At 40.3% G+C, this 21,893-nt stretch overlaps 1 protein-coding gene across 1 annotated transcript in view; it reads right to left on the bottom strand.

Moving 5' to 3' along the window:
- Nucleotides 1-14,326, bottom strand: part of LOC115154651 (transmembrane protein 164) — a 50,540-nt gene extending 36,214 nt beyond the window's left edge. Inside the window, exon 1 of the mRNA XM_029701100.1 lies at nt 13,154-14,326. Coding sequence (XP_029556960.1) covers nt 13,154-13,591 — 438 coding nt within the window. The 5' untranslated portion in view covers nt 13,592-14,326. The remainder of the gene's footprint in view (nt 1-13,153) is intronic.
- Between the last annotated feature and the right edge of the window lie 7,567 nt (nt 14,327-21,893).

The following is a 21,893-nucleotide window of genomic DNA, read 5'->3' as shown; positions in this document are numbered from 1 at the left end:
ACGGGGCGGTAGTCATTTGGGCAGGTTACCTTAGTATTCTTGAGCACAGGGACTATGGTGCTCTGCTTAAAACATGTTGGTATTACAGACTTGGTCAGGGACAGGTTGAAAATGTCAGTGAAGACACTTGCCAATTGGTCAGCGCATGCTCAGAGTACAGGTCCTGGTAATTCGTCTGGCCCTGCGGCCTTGTGAATGTTGACCTGTTTAAAGGTCTTACTCACGTCGGCTACGGAGAGCATGATCACACAGTCATCTAGAACAGCTGGTGCATGCTTCAGTGTTGCTTGCCTTGAAGCGCGCATAGAAGTCATTTAGCTCGACTGGTAGGCTCCTGTCACTGGGCAGCTCGTGGCTGTGCTTCCCTTTGTAGTCCGTAATAGTTTGCAAGCCCTGCCACATTCGACGAGTGTTAGAGCCATTGTAGTAGGATTCAATCTTAGTCCTATGTTGACGCTTTGCCTGTTTGATGGCTCGTCTGAGGGCATAGCGAGATTTCCTATAAGCTTCCGGGATAGAGTCCCGCTCCTTGAAAGCGGCATCTCTACCCTTTAGCTCAGTGCGGATGTTGCCTGTAATCCATGGCTTCTGGTTGGGGTATGTACGTACGGTCACTGTGGGGACGACGTCGTCGATGCACTTATTGATGATGAAGCCAGTGACTGTTGTAGTGTACTCCGCAATGCCATTGGAAGAATCCCAGAACATATTCAAGTGTGCTAGCAAAACAATCCTGTTGCTTAGCATCTGCGTCATCTGACCACTTCCGTATTGAGCGAGTCACTGGTACTACCTGCTGTAGTTTTTGCTTGTAAGCAGGAATCGGCAGGATAGAGTTATGGTTAGATTTGCCAAAAGGAGGATGAGGGAGAGCTTTGTACGCATCTCTGTGTGTGGAGTAAAGGTGGTATAGAGTTTTTTTCCCCCAATCTGGTTGCATGTGACATGCTAGTAGAAATGTAAAACAGATTTAAGATTTCCAGCATTAAAGTCCCCGGCCACTAGGAGCGGCATCTCTGGATGAGCATTTCCTTTGCTTATGGCCTTACACAGCTTGTTGAGTGCGGTCTTAGCGCCAGCATTGGTTTGTGGTGGTAAATAGACAGCTACAGAAAATATGAACACTCTTGGTAAATAGTGTGGTCTACAGCTTATCATGAGATACTCTACCTCAGGCAAGCAAAACCTTGAGACTTATTAGATTTCTTGCACCAGCTGTTATTGAAAAAGACACAGACCGCCACCCCTCGTCTAATTGGATGCAGTTGTTCCATCTTGCCTATGCACAGAAAACTCAGCCAGCTGTATGTTATCCATGTTGTCGTTCAGCCACAACTCGATGAAACATAAGATATTACAGTTTTGAATGTCCCGTTGGTAGGATAGTCTTGATCGGAGCTCATCCATTTTGTTATCCAATGATTGCACGTTGGCTAATAGGACTGATGGTAGAGGCAGATTAACCACCCGCTGTCGGATCCTTACAAGGCACCCCGACATCTCTGTCTCTTCTTCATGCGAATGACGGAGATGTGGGCCTTGTCCGGTGTCTGAAGTAAATCCTTTTCGTTGTTTACTCGTTAAAGAAAAATCTTCGTCCAGTACGAGGTGAGTAATGGCTGTCCTGATATCCAGAAGCTCTTTTCGGTCATAAGAGACGCAGGCAGAAACATTATGTACAAAATAAGTTACAAATAACGCGAAAAAAACCCCACACACAATAGGTTAGGAGCCCGTAAAACGGCAGCCTTATGTCCTCTGAGGTACCAATGACTCCATTGGTCAGCCAAAATAAATGTAATACATCAATGCATGCACACACTCCTATTGAATATGCATTCACTTGTATTGTGAGTAGGCCTATGCCATTTTAATTTACCCCGTTTATCAAGAGATTTAGCATTCAAATGAAAGTATTACCATTATGTTGTTATGGTGCTACAGATGACAATCTGTTTTCCTTCCATGTGGGACTAATATTAGCCTACAGATCAACATTTGCATAGAAGCATCACCCCAGCATATCACGCATTTATGGAAGGACATCATATAGGCACTAAAGGTCGACCGATTAACCGGAATGGCCGATTTCAAGTTTTCATAACAATCGGTAATCGGCATTTTTGGACACCGATTATGGACGATTATATTGCACTCCACGAGGAGACTGCGTGGCAGGCTGACTACCTGTTACGCGAGTGCAGCAAGGAGCCAAGGTAAGTTGCTAGCTAGCATTAAACTTATCTTATAAAAACAATCAATCTTAACATAATCACTAGTTAACTACACATGGTTAATGATATTACTAGTTTATCTAGCTTGTCCTGCATTGCATATAATCGATGCGGTGCCTGTTAACTTATCAAATCACAGCCTACTTCACCAAATGGATGATGATTTAACAAGCGCATTCGCAAAAAAAGCACTGTTGTTGCACCATTGTGTACCTAACCATAAAAATCAATGCCTTTATTAAAATCAACACACAAGTATATATTATTAAACCTGCATATTTAGTTAATATTGCCTGCATTCTGTGCAAGCAGAGTCAGGGTATATTCAGCAGTTTGGGCCGCGTGGCTCGTTGCGAACTGTGTGAAAACCATTTCTTCCTAACAAAAGCCGTAATTAGTTTGCCAGAATTGTACATAATTCTGACATAACATTGAAGGTTGTGCAATGTAACAGCAATATTTAGACTTAAGTATGCCAGCCGTTTGATAAAATACGTAACGGTTCCGTATTTCACTTATAATAAATGTTTTGTTTTCAAAATGATAAGTTTCCGGATTCGACCATATTAATGACCTAAGGCTCGTATTTGTGTGTTATTATATTACAATTAAGTCTATGATTTGATAGAGCAGTCTGACTGAGCGGTGGTAGGCAGCGGCAGGCTTGTAAGCATTCATTCAAACAGCACTTTCCTGTTCTTCAAGCACTGCGCTGTTTATGACTTCAAGTCTATCAACTCCCGAGATTAGGCTGGCAATACTATAGTGCCTATAAGAACATCCAATAGTCAAAGGTATATGAAATACAAATGGTATAGAGAGAAATAGTCCTATAATTCCTATAATAACTACAACCTAAAACTTCTTACCTGGGAATATTGAAGACTCATGTTAAAAGGAACCACCAGCTTTCATATGTTCATGTTCTGAGCAAGGAACTTAAACGTTAGCTTTTTTACATGGCAAATATTGCACTTTTACTTTCTTCTCCAACACTTTGTTTTTGCATTATTTAAACCAAATTGAACATGTTTCATTATTTATTTGAGACTAAATTGATATTATGTATTATATTAAGTTAAAATAAAAGTGTTCTTTCAGTATTGTTGTAAGTGTCATTATTACGAATATAGGATAATCAGCAGATTAATCAGTATTCGATTATTTTGGTCCTCCAATAAATCGGTATCGGCGTTGAAAAATCATAAAATCGGTCAACCTCTAATAGGCACTGCTGTCAGTTTGAGAATATAAAATAACATATATTCAATCCAAATGGCCCAACGGTCATGATTTGTGATCAAGGATGCTTATGAATTATTATTATTTTTGTATTGTTTGCTCTATAACCTGTTAGTTCATAGGCCTAATATATCACGGTGGCAAGGCATAAGGCCAAGACAAGTCATCAGTGGCAAAATAAATTCAACCACACCTTTGTTTCATTACAAAACCGTAGAGCAACATCTGTCCAGTGAAGTCCACAAACAGTTACATGGCCTACAGCATGGTGAAGCAAGGTAAATGTGTCTGACAATTTCCGACTACTAAACGATTGATTTAGAACCACGGAGAGTTCCCGCAAGTCGCAAAGAAAACAGGAGCCGCCTCCACTATTCCACCACCATTTCAACATCTACTCACCTATGCTAAGTCTAATACAGTGACAACTAAAAGACACCAAAAACGATTTAGTCCAGTCAAACTAAATATATTGTGGCTGTCCATGGCACTGATTTCTGTGTGCAAGTAGAAAAAAACATGTTGACTCACCCTACTTGTAGTATAGTAATGCCATCCTCCTCTTTCATGTTGCCTAAACTGTCATACATAACACACTTTTTGTTTGTTGTCCTAGGCTACCTGGCTAAAATGCTTGCTCGCTAGCCTAACTTACTTTCATGGGCAACGATGCACCAGGCCAGCTAGTTAACATTAGACGTCTACATTTTCATTTTATTTAATTAGGCAAGTCAGTTAAAAACAAATTCTTATTTCCAATGACATCTAGCTACATATTGAACTTCCATCCTCTCAAGCCAGGGGCACAATGTATGAATTTATGGTTGGATCAGAATCACTGTTATAATCATTGGCCAGTACGAAGAATTAAGTAAAACCACAAGTCCAAATCCCTATCTTCATCCATGGCTAATTTAGGAAAAGGACAATTTTAGCTAGCTTGTCACTGGAGGACAACACAATGAGATGCAACAATCCAAGTTTTTTTTCGTCAATGAGGATTGGCTTCTGATGTGATCGGTCTGATGCTTTCTTGACACTTTTTTTGGTGCACCAGGACCACTCACAGCTGAGCTCACTCAGTTTCTTTCTCTTGTGAGATACATTTCCTTCAATTTGCAAGAGGCTGAATGTATGAAAACAGAGAGATGAAAGATACAAATTAAGGTATAATTTTTTTCTTACATTTTTTTTGGGAAGCATGGCTTCCCTTGACATCCATGAATACACACCACTGGGTATCTAACAACAAAAAATGTTTTGGGCCAAGGCATGGAAGGCTTGGCACATTCTTATTTGCATGTCCAGGCAGGTAACTGAATGTGCAGCACCAAGGGAAGGAACCAGAGGCCCCATGCTAAGCCCTGCAGTCATATATTTCCTGTTCTCTGCTGGGTGCAATGGCATGGTGAGCCATGTTGTCATCTGCTTAGTTGTGTTGTTCAGTACAATAGACCCTTATGAATACCACAGCTGGCCCATTCTCCCCCAACACCAATTAAAGAAGCATACATTCTTCTAACCCAGGATAATCAATCTCCAGAGACTGGTTCAGCTCATATTCAATCCAACATCCTGGGACATACACATGATGGGACAATTCTCTTTCCAGGGATATCATTTTGGGTGCCATATAATGAGATAATGACAGGAAAACGCATTAGTTATTTGAGTGCACGGCTGCACGCTATGCTTTGGTTCCAGTGAGACGACGGTGTGTAACAATGGGAAGTCTGAGATGAAAATGCAGAATGCAATCCAAACAGATCAATGTCCAGGTGGCACACTTACAAGATCTAGAAGCCTCTAGGTTACAAGGGACGCTTAAGCTATATACAAGGTTCAGTTGTTTGAGCAGGCCAGAGAAGTGATCAACTGACCCCAAGGTATTCCTGTTTGATATGACCCCCAGCTTCTACATTGTAGGTTGATTCACTGAGTGATTTAGCAATCATTTGACATAAACGCAAATTGATAGAAGAACCATTGCCTAAATTAGTTTGTCGTCGGTCTTCTTGACTGGCACTGTCCCACTCTCATACTGACAACACTGGAACTCAGTTGCCCTGGGTTTAGGTACCTAACCCCATAGACCTCTCTGGCACTCACCTCTGCATAGCTCATAAGTGATGGCTTTTATTTAACTAGGCAAGTCACTAACTATATACAGTTCAACCATGGAGCCCACCTCCCCACCCTTAAATGAAAACATACATTTTGTTGTTGCTGCATTTATTCGACAGCATACTACACCGCAGAAAAATCCATTGTTCCTTTGCATGTAAACCTCCCAACTAACTCCAAAATAATGGTCACAGCAGCAGCTCATCTTTGTCCACAGACTGACCAGATGCCAGACGGATGCTGATGAGGGGCCACAGAACAGACCTGTAATTCTAAACCCCTGGGCCCGGTTTCTCAAAATCATCTTAAAGCTAAGTTCATCATTAGAACCTTTGTAGGATCATCGTCTAGTCTCCAAGAGGTTCCCCAAAACCATAGTTAATGTTGCACGTTGCATTTTGCTACTTGTAGGCTAAATATATTGAACGGATGTGTAACCCTAACATGTGCACAATGACGTGCCAAATCAGTGATTTAGTAGGCCATCTGTAGGTATCCAGAGAGTCATACTGGGATATTTGGTAATACCAGCACTGAACACAAGGGGCACTGTTTTCAAACCCCACTGATACTGTAATTCGAAGGTTAGCAATACTAACAAGTACATGTAAATCACAGAGAATGCTAACTAAATGCTAACAAGCACATTGCAAACATTTTATAGTGTCTGACCTAAACTATACAAGTAATACAAAAATGCTACTCACAGTTTTCTGTATTCACAAAACAAATATTAGACAGCAAGGCTTTTGATCCAGGAGAGGATTCTCTGCTTTAACTAAGCCAATGCTGTATTTTGTAAGAAGCTAACAGGGTAGCTAGACAGCCAACTAGCTACTAAATTAGAAAACCAAAGGAACAACTCCAGAGCATTTAGCACATTTTAGACAGTTAACTTAATAGTTCGAAGAAATCTAGCTGGCGAACATTTAGTTGTGAATTCCATATTGTAATCAGGCTCCTGTCTCGTTGTTGTGTGCTTGTAAACAAAAACCACTTGACTGGGGATTACTGGTAAATTTCATAATGACAAATGTTACAGGATAAATGAAGAACGCAATCTTCCGTATCTCCTAATGTATTGAACAAAAAAAATGCTACTAATGTTCACATTTATTAAAAAACGTCAAATAAATATTTGACTGTATTGAAAAATAATCCCATGGCTTTTTCCAAATACCCAGGTATACACGGTATACTTTCCAAATCTATGATTTAGTGCATTTTTATTGGGTAAGCGTTAGAATAAGCCACCTCAACATTTTCAGCCATAGGGGGTAATAGGTATAGAAGCCCGTTCCCCGCCACCAATAAAATAAAATCTGACTACGAGTTATGAGATAGTAAGACATAATTGTATTTATTTATTTTTTATTTAACTAAGCAAGTCAGTTAAGAACAAATTCTTATTTACAATGACGGCCTACCAAAAGGCAAAAGACCTGCGGAGACGGGGCCTGGGATTAAAAAACAACAAATATAGGACAAAACACACATCACGCCAAGAGACAACACAACATAAACAGACCTAAGACAACAACATAGCAAGGCAGCAACACATGATAACAACATGGTAGCAACACATGATAACAACATGGTAGCAACACAACATGGGAGCAGCACAAAACATGGTACAAACATTATTGGGCACAGGCAACAGCACAAAGGGCAAGAAGGTATAATTAGGGTTTCAAAATTCCAGGAACTTTCAATAAATGCTCTGGTTTTACAAAAATCCTGGTTTGAGGTTTACGGATTTCCTGCTTATTCTATCCTGATTCCGCCCTACCTCTAACCAGGATTTCGGGACACCGGGGGAATTTATTGAAAGTTCCAGTAATTTTGCAACCCTAGTCAGAATTATGAGATAGGTTTAGGCAATCTGTATCACATGAATTCAATGAGATGAGTTTGGATTGGTCTGCCATGTAGCACGCTTCTGTCTATTGAGCTGGTCAGGTAGGTAATCCTGTCTAACGCATATATATATATATATCTCATAGTAGAACTGCATAAAAGTGTTGCTCTCCACTTTCTGGAGGACCAAGTTTTGAAATCAGTGGAATTAGAGTATGATAGCTAAGGTGATGGAGAAAACACCCGTCTCTGGATTACATCTTCAAACTAAGGGCAACCATGGCATCCGTAAAGAAGAGGGAGAAGCGTCCACCCATGTCTACAGGTAAGCGTTTAGCCAGCTACAGTTTCAGATATTACACATTTCTAATTTAGTCAGAAAGTCATTTTCATTTCAAGTTAAAAAGTGTACCGTTAGCTAGCTAGCGTTAGCCACCTAGCTAACATTAGCCACAACAAATTGGAATTCGCAACATATTATACGTTTTACAAATTCATAACATATTGTACGAATTGTAATTTGTACATATCATATGAAATGGATGATGGATATCCACAAATAAATACATACCATGCGAAATATAACATATCATACTAAATGGAGGGAGACAGATTTACATTTACTATGTTACGTCTACCCCTGAGTCCAGGTTGATGGAAAGGGTGGTACGAACTTACTTGTTGCATGTACACATTTCTTTCATATGTTTTTTTTAAATACGCGTTGTACCTCCTCCAGTGTTTAAAAAAAATAAATAAGCCATTACATAAAACAAAGTCAGTGCAGTCTAATCTTTTACATTTTAACACATCTGATTAAATGCCATCACCAACAGTCATATCTCTGCAATCAGTCACTCTGTTGACGGCTGTATATGAAAACACCTTTTCACAGGCTGCCAAGTGTTTGACCGTTTATCTAGCTTGTTTGCACTTACTCCTTATTTACCAGACAAATATTGGTTAAGACATAGTTCTCCCCAGCTCCTTTAAATCTGCTAGTTTGTTAGCTCAATTTCTTTATCTTTGATGCTTTTATCAATAGTAACTTCATAATATTCATCATCTAACTCATGATATATGGCTGGCTTTTGTATTTGGTGTAGGGCTGGGTGATATGGCCAAAATATCATCACAATATTTTTCATTTAAAAAAAGTTTTTTTGTTCATATTTGTTGTTAGTGAGTTATTAGCCCAGTTATAGATCATTTGTAGTCAGCAATAGGGGAGTGATTGCTTCCTACAAGAGCACTAACATATACATTTCAAGACATCTTAGAAAAAAAGCTTTTTTTCTGTCTTAAAGAGGCAGTGTTGTATTTTGAGACAGGCTTGAATAAGCTAAGCATTTTTTACATTTACATTATAGTCATTTAGCAGACACTCTTATCCAGAGCGACTTACTGTAGTGAATGCATACTATTCATTTCATACATTTTTCTTTTTGTACTGGCCCCCCGTGGGAAACGAACCCACAACCCTGGCGTTGCCAACACCATGCTCTACCAACTGAGCTACAGGGAAAGCAAAGGGTAGCATAATTTGTCTGATTCTCTGTAATAATGGTATGGGAATAATAATGCAGTTTATTTTGAAAAGTGGTTTCTTGCATCAAACACAACAACATTTTCAGTGATCTCCTTGTCTGAAGGACAAGTGGATAAACAGGTTCATGTCAAGCCCTGCATGTTTTTTTAAAGTGTCATGGAATGTAGGCCTACATTGAACACCACACATTGGCTGCTTCTGTAGGCTGAATGATATAACAGCTATTTCCATGTTAAAATGCTATAGGCTGCATTTTCTCCATTGTTTTTGATGGTAGACCATGCTTGTATGATCAAATAGCCAAAGTACCCTACTTGGTCACTGTTAACTGGAACTTAAAGTGGGTAAAGCCTGTCTTCACAGTAAACACGCTGGAAGTTGCACAGAATTTTCACAATGTTTAAGTTTGCACTCGGCAGACTAGAAATTTGCTCAATGCTGAAGAAAAGGCCTTGTTAATTAGTGAACTGTTGGAATCGTGGAAATATAATTATTCTATAGCAGAATATGTGACCGACCGGCTCGTTTCGATCTTAGGAGCGAAATTGGGAATTGTGTTTTTTACATTGGATAGAAGTAGAGACTTCTAGTAGAGCTAGAAAGTTGAGGAACAATGGGAAAGTAATTCTGCTTTGAAAGTTGATAAACTTGTAACCTCACTTGAGAAAAGGGTTGATCCCAGCTTTCTTTCCTAACAGCAGCAGTCAAGCACCCAAGCTAACTGGCTAACATTGACTAGCTTGTTAGCTTCTTCCAGACACAAATGAGAGAACTCATTCTGACCATTTTACTCGCCCTAGCAGAGCTGGTTAGGCTGTTTTTGTGTTATCCAGAGCATTGGTGACTAACTGTGCTGCTGGCAACAATTTTTTTTTTGCCAACGTTTACTGACACCATCCGTATTCAACGGGTGTTGAACGTTTGTAAATTCATCAGTTATTCTGTGCTATGGCACACTCAGACGAGTGCTCTGAAATCAGAGTAGACAGCCAGAGTGAATTTACCAGTTAGATCTATCAACAGTTTTTGCAGTGACATCATGAACATTCTATTGAAATGGTTACTTGCATAGTGGAGTCTTTTGTTAAGACATGTAGCTAGCTAGCTAAACAATGAACCATAATCCCAGCATTACTACCCTGCTTGAGCTAACCAACCCGGTTCAATGTTAGCTAGCTAACAGTAGGCTTTAACTAGCAAAGCAAATTGCTCAGCGATTGATTTTATTTATTTATTTTTATTTCACCTTTATTTAACCAGGTAGGCCAGTTGAACAAGTTCTCATTTACAACTGCGGCCTGGCCAAGATAAAGCAAAGCAGTGCGACAAAACAACAGAGTTACACATAAACAAATGTACAGTCAATAACACATTAGGAAACAAAAATAGAAAAATCTATGTCCAGTGTGTGCAAATGTAGAAGACTAAGGAGGTAGGTAATAAATAGGCCATAGAGGCGAAATAATTACAATTTAGCTTTAATACTGGAGTGATAGATGTGCAGATGATGATGATGTGCAAGTAGAGATACTGGGGTGCAAAAGAGCAAGAGGGTAAGTAATAATATGGGGATGAGGTAGTTGGGTGTGCTATTTAAAGATTGGCTGTGTACAGTGATCGGTAAGCTGCTCTGACAGCTGATGTTTTAGATATGAATAATACTACACAGATCATACACCTAACGTTAGCTAGGGTTAGAGGCAATGTTCCCTTCACTCTAAGGGACTGCCGCGCAGAAGAAATAGCAGCCTGTGCAGAGAAGCACGAGATTGAACTTCACTGAACTTTCTAGTGTGTGAATTGTGATCGAATCAATGCAATATTAGCCACTTTCAATGCAGCATACCGAATCAAAATGAACTATGCAAGAGATTTTCTTGTAGGCAGAGCGCATTGGAGTAGGATTCTAATGCATTGATAGGCACGACTCAGGCCCATACTTGTCACATAATTGCGTGCCATAACCAATCCGAGTTGCAGTATCCCTACATGCAAATAGACCATTGCCATATATGGATCTGTGCCATTTACTTCGAACTGGACTGCATTTACAGCATGTCGCTTTGTTTTGAGCTCAAAGCAAGAGCTGCATGTAGCCACGTGTGTACATTTGTTCATATTCATTGCTAGCAAGTGAGTTATTAGCCCAGTTATAGCTAATTTCTAGTGAGCAATGGGAGAGTGGTTGCTTCCTACAAGAGCACAAAAAGTGTACATTTCTAGCCATCTTTGAAAAGCAAGTCAGGTAAAGGGCTTTTTTTCTGTCTTAAAGGGGAAGTGTTGTATTGGAGACATGCTTGAATAAACTAAGTAGCCAATAGGCAGACGGTAGCATAGTTTGTCTGATTCTCTGTGATAATGGTATGTGAATAATAGTTATTGTATTTTGTAAAGTGGTTTCTTGAGTAAAACAACATTTTCAGTCACCACCTTGTCTGAAGGACAAGTGGATAAACAGCTTAATGTCAATCCCGACATGTTTTTTCCCCCCAAAAGTCTCATGGAATGTAGGCCTACATTGAACACCACACATTGGCTGCTACTGTAGACTGAATGGTAGAACAGCCATGTAAAAATGTTATGGGATGCTTTTCCCCCATTGTTTCTTTATGGAAGGCAACTCTGATAGGCTACGTTTTGATCAAATAGCCACAGTAGCCTACTTGGTCACTGTTATAACTAACTTAAAGCGGGTGCAGCCTCAGTGTTCACAGTAAACGTGCACCAGAAGTTGCACAGAACTTTCACAATGTTTCCGTTTGGACTCAGCAGACCTGAAATTTGCGCAGTGATACTTTTTTGTTGTTGAAGGAACATCGGTTAGTGGTTATGGTTAGAGTTAGGGGAAGGGTTAGCTAACATGCTAAGTAGTTGCAAAGTAGCAAAATTGCTCAAGTTGTCCGTTATGAGATTCAAACACTCAACCGTTGGGTTGCTAGATGTTCGCATTATACACCCACCCATAATTTCATTTTTTACTTTAAGTAACCATACCAAACATAAAATATCATACTAATTTGGGTGTCTTGGATTTACATTTACTATGTTACGTCTAGTCTATGAGAAAAGGGTGTTTACGTTTAGACTTGGGCTTCAGTGCCCAATAAACAGACCTTCTTTATGACTGCAGTATTGTCCTAACATGCCCTTTCTCTGATCAATGATCTGAAACTGGTAACATTGCATATTACATGATTCAACATGACCCTTTCAGTTAATTTGAGTGGGATTAAATCAGACAATTACAGTGCAGTGCACCCCTTTGGGAAGAGGGATACTCATGCATGACATTACAACAGATGAGCCCTGCCTCCTCAACACCCTCTGTGTTGAGTGCTCTCCAAATGTTGTTGGCTGTGGTTCAATATACACACACACACACACACACACACACACACACACACACACACACACACACACACACACACCTTATAGTCAGACTGAGGCTGACTGAACAAACTGCTATTCATGATATCCTCAAATAATTTCTCTATTACTTTTCTTCACCATGTGTCTCTAGTTTTGTCCCCTCTTTGCCATCAAGACTCTCTTAGAGTGTAGGCTACATCAATATAACTCAAGAAATAGGGAGTGAGGCTAGTGAATCGGTTTACCATGTCAGATAATGCTTGAAGTTTTCATTGGTTAAGGAATACTTCATCCTAGTAAGGCATTCCTTTGATTTTCCAATTTCTCCTATCACTGATGCTGATTACACAAGTAAAACACAGGGTTGGTTGTAATTAAACTACATAATGTATTGCCATATCCACATGAAAGACATTCATAAATCTACATACAATTAGCTAGTTAAAATTCAAGTGGGTGAGTTCTCCAGTCCAGATTGTGAGCCATGTATGCTAAACCTAGAAGTTGAGTGAAAACATGGCAGACGATTTCTACGTAATGTTAGACACGATGGAAAGGCAAAACTGGTTACCGTGAGGCAGATACAATGCTTACTTAGTGGATCATGTGCTGAAACAGACACAATGGACATAATCTTTGTACATAGCATAGGTCTCTACACAGAAATTCACAATGCACATTCAACAGTAAAAAAAGTAGTCCTGGTAGGCCAATCTTAAATTCAACGTCTGCTAAATGACTTAAATGTAAGTTACAATTTAAACTTGAGATATCTTACCTGCACCATGGTCATAACATGACATGGATTCAGTAGGTATATCACTGTCTTGGTGGCGAATTTGAATCCGACCTCTACTCCAAACGTCATACACAGAGCAACCAGCAACAGGTTCTTGCCGAAACTGTCCTGTTTCGTCCTTGGCCCATCTTTCGCAATCTCTTTGAGTTCTTTACAAATGTTGATTTTTCTCAATGCGACGACAACTTCCACGATGGAAATCAGAACCATGACAAAACTCTCGCTGATACGTTGTTGCGGTGCAAGAAAGGCGGCACATTCTGGGCCCCCGTTGCCTTCAAACTTTGGGTCCACGCCGCCATACAACCAGTCTAAAAGACTGTAAATGTTATATCTAGACATATTCCTCTTCTCGTGTTGGAAAAGGTAGGAACAAGACGGAATAAAAGACAGTACACTGATTTCCTGTCGAAACATGAACTGCAGTATTTCACCTCGGCAGTGATCTCTATAAAGCTGAGGCAGAAATGTATCCACCAAAGCTGCCACCGCCTCCTATTCTTGACAAGTAGTAATAGTAGCAACAAATCAGCTAGCTTGCGTGGACGGGAACTCGGTGGCCAACAGTGCCAGTGCGAGACCAAATTCCAGGGGGGTCTCTAGCAAACTATAGCTGCTTCTCGTTGACATGGAAACGTGGACATTCAAATAACCGCTGTGATTACAGTAGCGAACAGCATGTCATGGCCATGTTACCAATTTGCTGTGGAAAATAGCTAACTGCAAGCAATTGCTAACGTTAGCTAGCAGGTGGCAGCCACATCCGTTTGCCAAATATATTGGCTAACCGGTAGGAAGAAAATAGTCCACAATTCTCTAAAACGTCCGGCTGTAGTTCTTCCGTTGCTATATCTCACCAAGAAAGGTAATTTTCAGCACCCAGTTGCACGACGTGTCACAAACCAGCAGAACTGCAAATATTTTACATCGATCCAGCACAAGTGTGGAAGTAACTACTGACTGTTAGCTAGCTACTGTATCTAACTAAATGGTTACATTACAACTATATGTGATTTAACGTGCATCGCAAGATACAGTTCTTGCAGCAACGATATTTTATATTAAATAATGTTATAGCTTTGTTCACAAAACCAGTATCAGTTAGTCGTAAACCATTTCAATTTGTCTCTACACTAAATTACTTCCTGGATTGGATAGCTGCATTTAACCCCGCCTTCTTTCCAAGTAACATTCAGTTAACCCCTTGATGCTAGACCCTAATGTGTTCACATCCCATATGCCTATAAATGTACAATACGCGTTATCTGATGTGTAAAAAATATATAAATACATTCAATAAGAATAACAGTGTTCCAGATTTATGGAACCGTTTCCCCTGTCAGATAAGAGAGAGGCAAACACCATTGAGGTTTTAAACATATAATTTGAGGTAGAAACCAATGTATTAAACTGTTCAAATAAAGTTTAGAATTATTATTTCAGTCGACAATTAGAGACACTTTAGTTTAGTGGACCTATGTTGGGTGTAGCCATAGGGTGTCTTTCGCAGTATCCTCAGCAATCGGCGTATTCGATTATGCTGAGCCGCGGGGCGTCGGGCGAAAGAGAGGTGAGAGGAGCGTCATGCTCTAATCGAACGGTAATCGGTGCCGTTTAGTTTTGTTACGGACAAGGCAGCATGGTGCATTGTCCAGAAACATACATCTCTTTTCCATAAAATAAATGTTAGAATTTTCTGATTATTTTTCATTGGGAAGGCAGATGAAGCGTTTTATCAAAATCAATCACTTTTGCATGGGAAAACATAATCCTCGTAATTACTTCACGTGCTTAATTATGTCACTTTTGTTTTGAGGCGATTTCACCATAGGCTTTGGACGGGGCAGCTGGCTCACGCCCGGGAGGCAGCCCGGTTCCAAATCGAAAGCATTCAACTTTCAGCGGATGCTGAACAGGGCTACGCATGTGCCCGGGCGAGATTATGATGATTATTCTTCTTCAATGTACAATGTCCAAGGCGCAATCGTGCAAACACCACCTCTTACTTCCTAATCCCAATTTAGAATTTTGGTCCACCGACCTTTGGAGGGCATATAAATGCCGGCCCTTGGGCTCAGAGTCCCATCTTTTATTATTATAATTTATTTGTATTTTATTTACACTTTATTCAACTTGGCAAGTCAGTTAAGAACAAATTCTTATTTACAATGATGGCCTACACCGGGCAAACTTGGACCGACCAAAACCTGGGCCAATTGTGCACACCCTATGGGACTTCCAATTATGGCCGGTTGTGAACAGCCTGCCACACATCTATAAAAATGGCCCTGATCTTACATTTGTCCTCACCTCTACCCAGTGGAACATTAATATCAATTATATCTTGTTTAAAGCTCTTTTAGCCATCTGGTCTACAATATAATTCCCTTCCACACACAAATGGACTGGGACCCAGTAGAATCTTACTACAACTACCAGTCTCTCAATTCTCCATAATAACATTAATTCCTCCAATAGTAGGTCACTCCTATTAGATTTGCCAGCTGATACACTATTCAATACAGACAGGGAATCTGAGCATGTTATAATTCTGACAGGTTCAACGTCCTCAATCCAGAGTCACTTTACCTCTACCTACATGTACATTTTACCTCAACTAACCATTGCCCACACACATTGACTCTGTACCGCTACCCCCTGTATATAGCCCCACTGCTGTTATTTTAATTATTTGATTTTGATTTCAGAGCAACTACTATCGCCAACAGTTCAACTGAGTATGCTGACAGTTAATCTGTTAGTCTTCTACATATCTCCACATCAAATTCAGGAATGTAAATCCTTGCTCCGGTGTGTAAACTGGAAAAATGCTTTAAAACTTCTTCCAATGTAATTGTCAACCAGTTTCCCTATATCACTGACTTCTGACAAATCTTTTATTTTCTTTACCAAGGTTAGAGCAACAACAGGATCTGGGACTAACCATGGAGGAACATCCCTTATCACCACAGAAGGGCCAACCTCCAATTCCCTCAAACCCCTCTCATCAGCAAGCTTTCCAACTGTCCAACCAAAACCACTGCCTTGTCTACTAGTATATTCTATACAGTCATCTAGAACAGTAGCAGTGGGATGATCAACCTTTCAGCCTAACCCAATAAGCTAATGACAATTTATTACGCTGTATATCCAAAGGAATCTACCTCTACTAATAAGGCAACTGCTCGGCATCAGAGGGTAGTGCGTTTTTTCAAAAACTCCAGTCACCCAAGTCATAGATTGTTCTTTCTGCTACCGCATGGCAAGCGGTATCGGAGAGGCAAGTCTAGGTCCAAAAGGCTCCTTAACAGCTTCTACCTCCAAACCATAAGTCTGCTGTACAATTAATCAAATGGCGACCCAGACTATTTGCATTGACCCCTTTGTTTTTACACTGCTGCTACTTGCTGTTTATTATCTATGCATAGTCACTTTACCCCTACCTACATGTACAAATTACCTCGACTAACCTGTACCCCCGCACATTGACTCGGTACCGGTACCCCCTGTATATAGTCTCGATATTGTTATTTTATTGTGTTACTTTTGACAATTTTTTACTTAAGTTTATTTGGTATATATTTTCTTAACTCTTTCTTGAAATTCACTGTTGGTTAAGGGCTTATAAGTAGTCATTTCATGGGAAGGTCTACTTACACCTGTGTATTTGTCACATGCGCCAAATACAAATTTGATTTGATACAGATGTTGATTTAAATGAACCAATACATATCCTTAAAGCTATATACTCGATTCTGTCCAGCGTCTGAAGCCAAGTCTTCGTCGCTGTTCTAAAAACTATACACCCGTAGTCAATTGGCGTCCTGATCAGAGCTCTATAAATATCCATCAACGATTGTCTGTCAGCACCCCATTCATAACCAGAGACTGAGCGCATAAGATTCATCACCTTCTTACACTTTGTTTCAACATTTATGGCATGATCTTTCCATGTATATCGCTCATTGAACCAAGACCCAAATATTTGTACTTAAAAACCCCATAGACTGTCCATTATGAAACAACTGTATATTATCAGCAACTTTCTTCTTTGAGAAGAACATACAGCAAGATTTCGCCACTGACAATTTAAAACCCCAGTCAATCGACCATCTTTCAACATCCTCTATAGCTTGTTGAATACATTTGGTCACATGAGAGACTTTCCTTCCCTTCTTCCAAATAGCTACATCCTCAGCATATAGGGAAGCCCCAATGCCACTACCTACATTCAAAAATACATTGTTAATCATAATATTGAAGAAAATAGGACTGATAGCACTGCTTTGAGGAATACCATTGTCAACTCCATAGGCATCAGATAAAATGGATCCTATTTCAACTTGAAAAGATTGATTAAATAAGATGTCCAAAATCCAGTTATATAATCTCCCACCAATACCAAGTCTTTCTATCTTAATCAGTAGGCTCTCTCTCCACATAGTGTCATATGCCTTTTCAATGTCAACAAATACATTAGCCATTACTTCTTTCATGACCAGAGTTATTTCAACTTCATTGCTCACCTTTACTAATGCATCCAAAGTAGATCTATCTACCTTTACATAATCCACTTTGACATTGACTCAATAAACCTCTATGTTCCAGGAAATAGGACAATCTGTTAACTATCATCTTTTCCATCAGTTTACACAAGTTAGAGGTCAGTGCTTTTGGTCTGTAACTATCAGCAAGTGAAGGGTCCTTACCAGGCTTTATAAATGGTAGTATTACTGCACGTTTCCAACCAGAAGGTTATTTTAGAATTTTTTTATTTAACCTTTATTTAACCAGGCAATACAGTTAAGAACAAATTCTTATTTACAGTGCCGGTCTACATCGGCCAAACACGGACGACTCTGGGCGAATTGTGCGCCGCCCTATGGGACTCCCAATCACGTCCGGTTGTGATACAGCCTGGATAGGTATAACCCCCTCACTTCAAATCGTATTAAATAATCCCAGGAGAACATACATAACCTCATCAGGTATATGGTTAAACATCACATAACACAACTGATTATGATCTTGGGCTGTATATCAACAGTATCCCTTTTCTTCAAATCAAATGTTATTTGTCACATGCGCTGAATACAACAGGTGTAGAACTTACCGTGAAATGCTTACTTACAAGCCCTTAACCAACAACGCAGTTCAAGAAATAGAGTTGATAAAATATTTACTAAATAAACTAAAGTTAAAAAAATCTAATCAATCATAAAGTAACACAAGAAAATGTACATAACAATAACGAGGCTATATACAAGGGGTACCGGTACCGAGTCAATGTGCGGGGGTACTGGTTAGTCATGTTAATTTGTAAAGGGACTATGCATAGATAATAAACAGCAAGTAGCAGCAGTGTAAAAACTAAGGGGGGGGGGGGGGGTTTGGACCTAGACTTGGCGCTCCAGTACTGCTTGCCGTGTGGTAGCAGAGAGAACAGTCTATGACTTGGGTGACTGGAGTCTGACAATTTTTTGTATATAGGTCCCCGATGTCAGGAAGCTTGGCCCCAGGGATGTATTGGGCCGTACTCACTACCCTCTGTAGTGCCCTGCGGTCAGATGCCGAGCAGTTGTCATACCAGGCGGTAATGCAACCGGTCAGGATGCTCTTGATGGGGGAGCTGTAGAACTTTGAGGATCTGGGGACCTATGCCAAATCTTTTCAGTCTCCTCATTTAACATTACATTTAAGTCATTTAGCAGACGCTCTTATCCAGAGCGACTTACAAATTGGTACATTCACCTTATGATATCCAGTGGAACAACCACTTTACAATAGTGCATCTAAATCCTTTAAGGGATAACCCCGGGGGGGGGTTAGAAGGATTACTTTATGCTATCCTAGGTATTCCTTGAAGGGGTGGGGTTTCAAGTGTCTCCGGAAGGTGGTGATTGACTCCGCCGTCCTGCCGTCGTGAGGGAGCTTGTTCCACCATTGGGGTGCCAGAGCAGCGAACAGTTTTGACTGGGCTGAGCGGGAACTGTGCTTCCTCAGAGGTAGGGAGGCGAGCAGGCCAGAGGTGGATGAACGCAGTGCCCTTGTTTGGGTGTAGGGCCTGATCAGAGCCTGAAGGTACGGAGGTGCCGTTCCCCTCACAGCTCCGTAGGCAAGCACCATGGTCTTGTAGCGGATGCGAGCTTCAACTGGAAGCCAGTGGAGAGAGCGGAGGAGCGGGGTGATGTGAGAGAACTTGGGAAGGTTGAACACCAGACGGGCTGCGGCGTTCTGGATGAGTTGTAGGGGTTTAATGGCACAGGCAGGGAGCCCCGCCAACAGCGAGTTGCAGTAATCCAGACGGGAGATGACAAGTGCCTGGATTAGGACCTGTGCCGCTTCCTGTGTGAGGCAGGGTTGTACTCTGCGAATGTTGTAGAGCATGAACCTACAGGATCCTGTGGGGGAAAAGGTGTTGTCGTGTTCTCTTGACAACTGTCTTGGTGTGTTTGGATCATGATTGATTGTTGGTGATGTGGACACCAAGGAACTTGATGTACACATTAACATGAGCATGTAAAATCTCACACTTGCATTGCCTTATATACATTGTCCAAGTAACTCCACTTTGTACCCTAGCAAAAGTCTTCCCCAACAAGTCTGCTTTTTCTTTATCAGTTACGGCCATTTTTTTACCCCCAACCCAGGCGAGATTAATCAAACCCCCTCATTATTAGTGCGTGCACGCCCTCTAGTGGTTTTCATTTTTCTTCACAGCTGAAGTGACCCAGGAAATTTCATAGGAGGACATATCATCCGATATCACTCCATGACTGCACTCCCCACCCTGAAGCTTGTGCTTTCCCACCTGCCCATGGAGAGAACCTACAGGAGATGGGTAATCCATACAATGGACTTGTAGGGTTCATGCAGCAATGGCAGTGGCTATTAAGTATTTTTTTACAATAATATAATTTTTTTGCTCAGAACGTAAGTAGCTAGGATTAGAGAATGCAACCAAGATGTAAAGGTAAATGTGCCACCCTGTCTTGACTTAATCTGGGCTTTGGTTTTACCAACAAAAGCCAGATGTTTTAGTCTGGTCTAATACTGGCTCCCTCCCAGTGAACATCAAAGACAATGTATATACAGACAGAAAAAAGCCCCACCCACCCTCTGGGGTGGGCGGTAGTGATGAGCTGTTACTTTCTGTACTTTGGGCTTCAAAACACTAAAAAGTTTCCCCTGTATGGATGCTGGTGTCAGTATGATTCACCAAAATGTTTATGCAAATGAAAAAATTCTAATGGAGTGCACAGCGAAAATAATGAAATTCTGATTTCTTGAAAAGATTATGAGATCACTGCAGCACTAAGAGGTCAACTTCGCCCCCACCCATCACACTTTCGCTGTTGTAAAAGGTTTTTATGTCAACACATACAATCCATACTTGGAAATATCCAGTAATATCAAAGGCATAAACATTTGTAATAAGTGTCTTTATTTTGTATTATTCAACTTTTCATCTACTTACTACTTTGTAGCTACTTTGCAACTACTTAGCATGTTAGCTAACCCTTTCCCTAACCCCTAACCTTAACCCTTAGCACTGGGGTTCTGAAACTTTTTGGGCCACGGACCCCTTTTGTGATAGCAAATTCATCAGTGACCCCCTTATAATCAGAACACAACGCGAGTGAGATAATAAATGGCATACAAGGAGTTTTACCATGACTTCATGTGTAAGGCCGGAAGAAACAAATCTCAGTTTATTGGAAGGAACATTTTAAAGGTTCAGCTCTTAGCATTGGAGAGAAGAAAAAAAACAGTTTAAGCTAATTTCCTGCAATTCTAACTTTGGTAAAAAGTTAATATTAAGATATCCTTCCCATCGATACTGTCCCAGCATCAACCGTTAAGGCCAGTTCTATGACTGTCCGGCAAATGTGTTACGAGCCTGTCATCTTGTGGTCATCACACAACACCTGTACTGAACTTTCAAGAATAAAGTCATAACAAGTCTGATAATTCTCTGAACTTTTCAGAAAAAGTTGTGATCATAATAACCTTATATGTTCTGTTTTTAACAGATCCTTCTGAAAGTCTGTTAAAATGTAAATGTTAATATGAAATGTATTTATGAAATAAAAATGCTCCTTTGCTGTTTATTTTTCCTAAAGAAATGTACATAGCCCTGGTCATATAACCTAATACTTTTTTATTCTTTTCATGGCCATGATACTGTAGCAGCAAGAGAGAGGACAAAGAACACCACAACTAAAACGTTCACTAGCATGATCCATTGTCTGTAACAAAGAACATAAGAACAGAATACAACAGTAGTGACTATGGGAAAAAAAGACAACAGAACATTTGCAAAAAGCACAAAAATCTGAAGTCATAATACACAATCCATAGACAATGTCAAATGAAACACTGTTCTCTCTTATCTTCACACTAAATATTAACCCAGTAAATATTATGAAGCAATATTATGAAGCAAGTACTAATTCAACTGCTAATGTTTCAAAGAAAATGTGGTTATTAAACTTTCTGCTAATAAAGTTCATAATGACACACAAGTTATGTAAATTTTGAGCGTAAGTGCGTCAAAGAGCTACAAGAATTGGCTGTGGGGACATTCCCTAAAAGCTGACTAATTCATAATTCCCATCCAGCTGCCGGGAGAGACCCAGGGGAAATTTGATTGAGTGTGACATTACTAAACCATGGTCACTGTCCCCTCCACTGTCACACAAACTTTTCAAGGCAACCC

Source organism: Salmo trutta, chromosome 19, assembly GCF_901001165.1.
Source record: "Salmo trutta chromosome 19, fSalTru1.1, whole genome shotgun sequence".
NCBI classification, from domain to species: domain Eukaryota; kingdom Metazoa; phylum Chordata; class Actinopteri; order Salmoniformes; family Salmonidae; genus Salmo; species Salmo trutta.
The sequence above is the reverse complement of the archived record's forward strand: the minus strand, read 5'-3'. Positions and strand labels throughout refer to the sequence as shown.